Raw genomic sequence first — 9766 nt, 5'->3', positions numbered from 1 at the left:
TCTTGGCCGTTCCAAAACATTAACTTTATTCTTCTTTAACCATTCTTTAGTAGAACAACTTGTGTGTTTAGGGTCGTTGTCTTACTGCATGACCAACTTTCTTTTGAGATTCAGTTCATGAACAGATGTCCTGACATTTTCCTTTAAAATTCACTGATATAATTCAGAATTCATTGTTCCATCAATAATGGCAAGTCTTTCTATTCCAGATGCAGCAAAACAGGCCCAAACCATGACACTGCCACCACCATGTTTCACAGCTGGGATAAGGTTCTTATGCTGGAATGCAGTGGTTTCTTTTCTCCAAACATAACACTTCTCATTTATCCAAAAAAATTCTGTTTTGGTCTCATCCACCCACAAAATATTTTTTCCAATAGTCTTCTGGTTTGTCCATCTTTAGCAAACTGAAGAAGGGCAGCAATGTTCTTTTAGTAGAGCGGTGACTTTCTCCTTGCAACCCTGCCATGCACACCAGTGTTGTTCTGTGTTCTCCTGATGGTGGACTCATGAACATTAACATTATCCAATGTGAGAGAGGCCTTTAGCTGCCTAAGAATTTACCCTGAGTTCCTTTTTGACCTCACATACTATTACACATCCTGCTGTATTTTTTCTTACTTGGATATTCTGGGTTTTTTTGTTGTTGTATTTTTATGTAAGTGACGTTACCCCATCATGTCACCCCATGATGACAGATGCTGTTTCCGCCCTTCTAAGATTCTTTATTTTGTCCCAGCTAACACTTTTAGGTTACCCAAACACTTCCTGAATGTAACAATTATATTTGGTTTTAGATCATTCTGTTTTATGGCTGAGAACATTTTTCCCCATTTCTACAAAGTTACAAACTACAAGCTACAAACTTTCCAGTTAAAGCATTTCCAAAAACATGTCCTTTTTATGTGTTATCCAACCTAAAGCATTGTGTGAGCAACAATTTAAAAACTTTATAAAGTGAAGCAAACTGACATCATGTTCTTTCAGAAATTTGTAGAAAGTTCTTAAGTAACATCTTAAGTCGCATTTCAATATACAAATGTTCTTGACATTATGACTGGATGTTAATAAATCCAACTTGGCTTTTTCAGTGGAGAGATTTAGCTTTTGTCTCCCAGTGCTGTGCATAGGTTTGGTATTTGTTTTGTTTCTCAGGTGTCACAATAGTCCAAAGGGACTCAAACAACGCCTCATCTAATGCACCATAATTTTTTACTCATGTTCTCACTCTTTATCAGGGGAGCTGTTAGAGAGCTAGAATGACAAGAACAGCATGGCCTTTTTAGGGCAAGGGAACTCAGTGAAACTCTGACATTTACACCAGGTGCCAGGTTTACTGAAATAACACGAAAACTTTAGAATAATGTGCAGTTGCTCTAGTATGTAGTAACATTCTGGAGAATTCTAGCAGCCCAAGTGGGTCAGCAGAATGGAAATAGCTTGATGTAGCAATTTTAGAAAGTAGCATGGGAAAAATACATGAGACGTTCTCTTCATCTACGTTAAGAGACTTAGCATGTGTGCCTGGAATAAAATACATGTAAGGCAAATAAATAATGGAAGACTAACTCAGTAAATTAAAGCATGGTGACCATTTCAATTTTATTTCAAGTGTGTCACATTTTCATCTTTTTCACTTTGTTAGTAGAGCTTGTTCTTGCTGATCATCCAAATGGTCCAAAAAGCAACATTATGAATGCTGTTATCTGTTATCTGGTAGAAATAGCTTCATCCTCACAGAAGTCTTGTTGCTGAAAAATGAGTTATCATTGCTATAATTATATCTAATCATGTAACAGATGATCACCATTTTCCTTAAATCATTTTGCATTATTAGTGCATACCAAAGTTTTAGCTCTTGCAGCAGACATCTTCTCCATAAATATGAATGTGGGACAGTGTGTATCTGTGAATGTGTGACTGTTGCTTCCATTGGGGGTTGTCACACTTAGGTAATTTTATTATAAATGTATATAAAGTAGCCAAAGTATAGAATTACATTTACATTTGACATTTATTCATTCAGCAGATTCTTTTATCCCAAAGCGACTTACAAATGAGGAAATACAGGCAATAGTAGGCCTGTCCCACATGTGCACGTCCCACACATACACCCTTCCACCTCATCCAATCATCTAACAAGAAAAAAGAGAAACACATATAGAAGAAAACAGAAGGAGGGAGGGAATAGTAACACAGTGAAATGAGTTTAGTCCGTTTCCCAACCCTGCCGAAAATATAGAACGTATAGTTGAATAAGATCAGTCCTTGTTGCTTGTGTGAAAGCTTGTGTGGTGTGCTGCGCTGCATTCAGGTCACCCCTTAGTGTGATCATTTAACCAAGCACACTTGTGACACAGAAAAACCTGGGCTCTCTGCCAGAGCAGTAAATGAACTGGCTGATGTGCCTCCATGTTTATAGCAACTGTGTCATAGAAACAGACATGCTTTTCAGCATATCTAATGGCAGATCTCATTTTTCATTCAAATATTCTTAAGTTATTTAAAAAGTATTCTTAATGATTTAAGTGTGCATACAGTTTAGAGGCAAAATTTCAAAAAAAGATTTGGTGATACTGTTATTTGAACTCAGAGGTTTGATTTCATCATCATCTATGATTACGTTAACTAGAAACCTCCAAGTAGCACCCTGAGCATTTGAAGCATTCAGCTATCACATCCTGAATATGAATATATTTTATATTATTTATTATTATATTATTATTTGGTATTGGCACATTATCAGGTTATGGCTTAAATGAAGTTTCAGAGGAAAGCACCGGCTGGTGAATGGACTGAAAGGACAGAAATGATTTATCATGAGGTCAGATCTCACAAGGACCTCCTGTTGCCTGGTAACCACAAATACAGGCTCTGACATGTGGGCTACTCATGTAAAAGCCGCTCTGGAGTGACCGTGTGTCTTCTGAATGTTTGTCTATGATATTAAACCACCTTAATCAATTGCAGTGAGGCTGATGATCTTCATGCACAAATAGCAGAGTATCATTATTACATTTAAATGATATGATCAGCTGAATCAGTTGATAAATACAGACTAAACAATAAATTAAAGAAGGGCTTGAATTTAGATTTTTGTCTCCAGACTGGCTGTGTGGACCTGTAGGTAACAGACCAGAGATGGAGCAGAAAAGCAGATATTATATTGAGAAAGCAAGACTTTAATGAAGACAATAGCCCAGTGAGTGGCACTTTACATTCCATTGTTTTTATATTTTAATATTTTACATGAACCCTTCTGTTTTTTCCACATAATCAAGCTGAATGCCATGGATCCTGTTCTTTCCCTTTTCTGAAAGAACAACCACTGAGAGCATGTTAATCCTTAAACTCCTAGGAGCCGTCGGTGAGTGTAGACTTACATTCCTGTCTCTTGTATCTACATACCATTTTCTACTTTCACTGTAGTTATTGAATAATTCATAGAAGTTATTTTAATATGTTGATGAGACTTTAACTGCACTTGATTTCTGTTTTCTATGTAACAAGCTGCATTTTTTCGTAATGACGTGCTTATCCTTTCCTGCAGCATGGATCTATCATCGCAGCATGGCCTGGCCAGCATGTGCCAGTATGGGGGAGGTGAGAGAGAGCAGCTCCCGGGAGGCACTGGGGTCTAAATGCCATGACATGTGACTCCAAATATAGGCGGGGGTTAGGGGAAGGCGTGGGTGGCACCGCAGCAGGTCGGCTTTCAAAAAAACAATCTGCAGCTGCCCCAGCAACCCCCCAAACAGACTTCAACAAGAGATGAAGTTACATGAAAGAGAGAGAGATGGGTGCTCATCAGTGATTTGATATAAATTATTCTGGGTAGATAGGTGTCACGAGCCTGAACGGTGAAGTAGGTTGGATTAAACAGAGAAAAATACTCAACTAAAGAATTATATTATTTCCTAATCATATATAGTTCATTAATTAAATATTTTCCCCAGAATGTTTAGATTTTCAAGTTCTTTAAATATGCATTAAAAATTTTGTTGTTTGTGTATTGTGCTTTCCAGTGATTTTTCATCATGGGCACAAGCAATAACCATGTGCTGATCAGGCAATAACTACATGTGGACAGTGGGTGGCACTGTGAGTTCGGGCTTTCTGGTGAGGTATATTTTTAGTAGATGGATCTTTAAGGACATGGGTGTCCAATCTTATCCGCAAAGGGCCAGTGTGGATGCAGGTGTTCATTCCAATCAAACAGGAGCCACATCTGATTCCACCTGTTTAATCAGGTGAGCCTGACTTTTAATAGACTCAGGTGTGGCTTCTATTGGTTTGAATGAAAACTTGCACACACACCAGCCATTTCTAGACACCCCTGTTTTAGGATTTCCATCTTATTTACAAACACTAATACAATTTCAAAACAAGGCAAGTTGTAGAAATTACTGTCATATCTAACATACAATATAACTTATTTTAAAAGCTGTTTTATTTATTTATTTATGGAACAGCCTGTTAGATAATGGAGAAATTTTGTAATTAATATGGATAGTCAAGAATTATATTATAAGTACATTGTCATTAAGCAATGAATAACATAAATATATTCATGCCTCAACATACTGGTTCCAGGTAGGTAAAAGCTGAGCCAACCCTTAATTTGTGTGTGTGTGTGTGTGTGTGTGTGTGTGTGTATGTGTGCCCTCTAATGGGAAATTTGCACATTGAGCCACAGCTGTAGGTCAGATTTTATGTACAGCACATTTAAAGGGGAAACAATATGGTAAGTGGTCACAGTTACGTTAATAATCAGAAGTGAATGAGGAAAGATAAAGAAAATGTTGCAAAAAAAAGGTAAAGTTAAAAAAAGAAAAGGTCACAACTTCTCTAATGTCAATATTATTATTATTATTATTATTATTATTATTATTATTATTATTATTATTATTATACTATGGTGGAGATCATGATCAAACATTATCAAAGTGGGATGACAATCAGGTGTGAGTGAGCAACCTGTTTTATTTAAAGAACAGGAATCTACAAAAGTCTGATCTTCACAACACATGTTTGTGGAAGTGTATGAACGAAGGAGTTGTTGATATTCATCAGGCTGGAAAATGTTAGAAAACCATCTCTAAAGAATTTGGACTAGAGATTTTGTAGAAATGGAGGAAATTTAAGACCATTATTACCCTCCCCAGGAGTGGAGACCAACAAAGATCACTCCAAGAGCAAGACATGTAATAGTCTGTGATGTCACAAAGGAACCCAGGGTAACTTCTAAGCAACTAAAGGCCTCTCTCACATTGGCTAATGTTAATGTTCATGAGTCCACCATCAGGAGAACATTGAACAACACTGGTGTGCATGGCAGGGTTGAAAGGAGAAAGTCACTGCTCTACAAAAAGAACATTGCTGCCCTTCTGCAGTTTGCTAAAAATCACGTGAACAAGCCAGAAGGCTATTGGAAAATGTTTTGTGGATGGATTAGATCAAAATAGAATTTTTGGTTTAAATGAGAAGTGTTATGTTTGGAGAAAGGAAAACACTGCACTCCAGCATAAGAACCTTATGCCATCTGTGAAACATGGTGGTGGTAGTATCATGGTTTGGGCCTGTTTTGCTGCATCTGGGCCAGGACAATATACCATTATTGATGGAACAATGAATTCTGAATTATATCATTGAATTCTAAAGAAAACATCAGGACATCTGTTCATGAACTGAATCTCAAGAGAAAGTGGGTCATGCAGTAAGACAACAACCCAAAGGCCACAAGTCGTTCTACTAAAGAATGGTTAAAGAAGAATAAAGTTAATGTTTTGGAACGGCCAAGACAAAGTCCTGACCGTAATCCAATAGAAATGTTATGAAAAGATCTGAAGCAAGCAGTTCATGTGAGGAAACCTACCAACATCCCAGAGCTGTTCTGTACTGAGGAACGGGCTGAAATTCCTCCAAGCCGATGTACATCACTGATCAACAGTTACCGGAAACGTTTAGTTACAGTTATTTCTGCACAAGGGGGTCACACCAGATACTGAAAGCAAAGGTTCACATACTTTTGCCACATACACTTTCCTCAATAAATAAATGACAAAGCATAATATTTTTGTATCATTTATTTAATTTGGTTCTCTTTGTCTACTTTTAGACTTGTGTGAAAATCTGATGATGTTTTAGGTCATATTTTTGCAGAAATATAGAAAATTCTAAAGGGTTCACAAACTTTCAAGCACCACTGTATACATTTACAAACTTAATTAAATATAATAAAATGGGCATTATATCAATATTTCAAGGCCATAACCACTTTTTAGAGTGTATTTGTTTGTGCTGCAGCCCCAATAATCTAAACAGCAGCCACAAAAAACCTGCTACCTCCCAAACTGCATACAACTAATGCAGAAATAGTGCTGTAGTGTGTGCGCTTTGGGGCGTCTCTGCTTAGGAACCCAAAGCTTATATGAATGTCTGTCAGTGACTGTATGGAAGACCTTAATGCCCGTCCCCTGTCCACCAACGGGTCTGTTTATGACGTCACTGCGGGTTCCCGCCACAGCGGTAGGAGGGGGGAATCGGCCTGGCGCACGACTCCCGATCCTGATCCCGATCCGCGCCGCACATTCCAAGCTTTCTCTAACATCTCCGTGCGTGTATGTGTGTCAGAGTGTGTTTTACTGCCTAACCAAATCACGTTCGGTTTGGCATTAACCTGACTGGCTCTTGAGTCGTGCTAACCGCTCCAGCGACACCCTGATCAAAATGCGGAATTAAACCGGCGGTCTCCAAATTGCGCTCTGGTGGATCGTTTTGCGACGATGCGTCCACGGTTATGGAGAGCCCTGTTGGGAATGACCGTGCTCTACCAACTTGTCACAGCAGGCAAATACGGTGAGTAGATATCTACATGCAAGAGAAGAAGGGGAGTGGGCTGTGGTGGTGGTGGTGGTGGGGAGGGGGATGCAACGTGAGCTGATTTATGTTTAAACGCGATTATGATTGCAAAGATGAGCAGAGCTGAAGAGACTTGTGACTGTAGTTATATTTCTGAAATTTCTTGTCGGGTAGTGCATGTACGTTATATGTACAATCCTCCAAAACAGCCATAATAACATTAAGCTGTTTATTTTGGTGGAGAGTGTTTCCGAGGACACGCCTGAGCGAGGATGCGCTTCTGAAACGCTTCAGATTTTCCTCGTTACATCAAACCTGACGTCTGTTTATCCAGAAAACAAACCCTGACGCTGTCGTGCTCATAAAGACGTTGGCCATTTCCGTCATTTCCGTCATTTCCGTCCACCTTATGGAGCAACTGGTGGAAAATTGAGCTCTGCTTCAAGCTTGAGGCTTTCAGCACCACGGACAGCGGTCACATTTCAGCCTGCTCTTCCTCCCTCAGGCTGCTCCTCTCACTGCTTTGACCATAGTGATCCCAACACACCTGATCAGTGTAGTCTGATGAGAATAATGAGTGCAGGAACCTTTTTCTATCCTCCTCTATGCATCATACTGTAAACTGGCTGGCAGATTTATGCTAACGTTTCAGTGTTAACTAAAATAAATTATTTTTTTTAATTGAATTTGCTCGCAGAATCCTTATTTGCAGCTGTGGTCTGTTATTGCTTGCTAACCAATCATCTGTGTGACTTTCTTTTGAGTTTGTTTCTTTTCGCAGCTAAGAAATTTTCATTGTATATGGCTGCTTTAAAAAAAAATTTACAGCTTGTTATCCTGCATAGTAAAATCAACAGTAGAAATGAAATACCACATATTCCATGTTTCCTAGCGGGTGAGATTATTATACTTGTTTCTCTCTCTCTCTCTTTTTTATCCTTGTTTTCTCCCCTCTGCTGTGTTTCCTGTGCAGCAGTGACTCACTGAGTGCATGAAGATCCATCACACACTTTTTCTCATATCTACAACATCACAGGTTCACTGATCCATGCAGATCAGTAATTCAAGCTGAAACCCTCTTGGTGAAATCTGGCATCTTCTGTTTTACTCTGCAAGTTGCATCTTGTGTTTTTTCCCCTTTTTGTAAATGGACGAGCAGTGTATGACCGAGAACAGCCATCAAAATGCAGACAATGCATCCAGTGTGAGTGGGAAGCTGCCATATTCAGAGATGCGATAACATCCTCTCTCTCTCTCTCTCTCTCTCTCTCTCTCTCTCTCTCTCTCTCTCTCTCTCTCTCTTAATTTCCTCCTGCGTCACTCATTTGGTTGCACAGCTCAGATCACCACCTGTTAGCAAGTTGGGGGAGAGAGATTGACAAGCCTCATCTAATCCCATTTATATTTGCCATGATTAATTCAAATGGGATATGTGCACTGGGGCTGGTGGAAAAATAACTGGCACATCTGTCCATTCCCTGTGTTGAAGAAAGGCTGATATACTGCCAGTCTTAACACCTTTAATACTGACAACATTTTGGTCTGATCCAGCTGTTGCCTTTTTTTTTTTTTTTTTTACCTCACTGCTAATCAGGCCACTTCAGGTTTTACTTCTACCCTGTGGTATCAATGCAGCTGTTTTTATCTGTGTTTGCCAAGCTCAGGAGTGCTGTTAGCCATTTCAGGTTATTCCCACACACACACACACACACACACTCACACACACACACACAATGAGACGGAAGAGTGGTCAGTAGCTGACTGGCCGCTGAGCAGTCTCTGTGTTTGATCAGCTGTGTCCTGTACAGACATCCAGAGATCCAGGTCATCAGCTGCTTTTCTGGAGCACTGTGTGTCTAAATGCTGATCTTTATTAGATTGTAATGTATTTTTGTTGTTGCTGAGAGGCCATGGTTGCAGACTGACTGTGAAGCAGACAGAGTCAGAGAGTCATACTGTAGAAAGACAGGCAGAGACAGATTTCAGCTGTGGCTGTTTACTGCTCACTGATGTAGAACTGAATGTGGGAGTAGGGGAGAGGTCAGTTCAAATCTGAGTCTAGCTACACACCATATATTTGGGTTCAAAAGTCTGAGAGCACATTGAAAATATGGGATTATTTTTTCCATTTAAAACTGGAAATAAACTGAAGGTTTTACGCACTGTGGTTTAGTGGTTAACATGTTTGCCTCATACCTCCAGGGTTGGGGGTTCAAGTCCCATCTCTGCCCTGTGTGCATGGAGTTTGCATGTTCTTCCCGTGCTTCATGGGGTTTCCTCCAGGTACTCTGGTTTCCTTGCGCAGTCCAAAGACATTCGTTGTAGGCTGATTGGCATTTCTAAATGGTCTGTAGTGTGTGTGATTGTGCCCTGCGATGGGTTGGCACCTCGTCCAGGGTGTCCCCTGCCTTGTGCTCCAAGTTCCCTGGGATAGGTTCCAGGCTCCCCGTGACCCTGTGTAGGATAAGCGCTATAGAAAATGGATGGATGGATTCTGCAAATTAGTGATATTGACCATGTTAACTGCTTTATACAAAAGCTCAGATTTTCCACATTCTCAATCTCTTCTATTGAAGCACGTGTTCAAATGACACTCTGATGGATTTGATCTAAAATGGATCATAAGGTTTTGCACAAAGTTGTGGAGTCCATGCCAGCTCGAGTGCACACTGTTATTAAAGCAAAAAAAAAAAAAGGAAAAAAAAGGAACGTATTAAATACTAAGAAACTCTGAAATCCATGTAAATATTTCAGATTTCACTTTTCCCTCACGTTGTTGTCAGTAATATAATTTGTAATGAAAATTGTTGTATTAAATTAGAAAAGAATTCAAAATAGAAGCATTTGCACTAGTTTCAGCGTGTGGGACCACACTCTATACACTAGTGGACTGCAAAAATATTCA

At 39.4% G+C, this 9766-nt stretch overlaps 1 protein-coding gene across 1 annotated transcript in view; it reads left to right on the top strand.

Moving 5' to 3' along the window:
* Positions 1 to 6690: 6690 nt before the first annotated feature.
* ptprna (protein tyrosine phosphatase receptor type Na) overlaps positions 6691 to 9766 on the top strand; it is a 25958-nt gene continuing 22882 nt past the window's right edge. Inside the window, exon 1 of the mRNA XM_053627252.1 lies at positions 6691 to 6858. Within this exon, the coding sequence (XP_053483227.1) occupies positions 6786 to 6858 (73 nt within the window). The 5' untranslated portion in view covers positions 6691 to 6785. The remainder of the gene's footprint in view (positions 6859 to 9766) is intronic.

The sequence above is a fragment of the Ictalurus furcatus genome, chromosome 6, assembly GCF_023375685.1.
Source record: "Ictalurus furcatus strain D&B chromosome 6, Billie_1.0, whole genome shotgun sequence".
Taxonomy (NCBI): Eukaryota; Metazoa; Chordata; class Actinopteri; order Siluriformes; family Ictaluridae; genus Ictalurus; species Ictalurus furcatus.
This window is presented reverse-complemented; position numbering and strand designations above follow the sequence as displayed.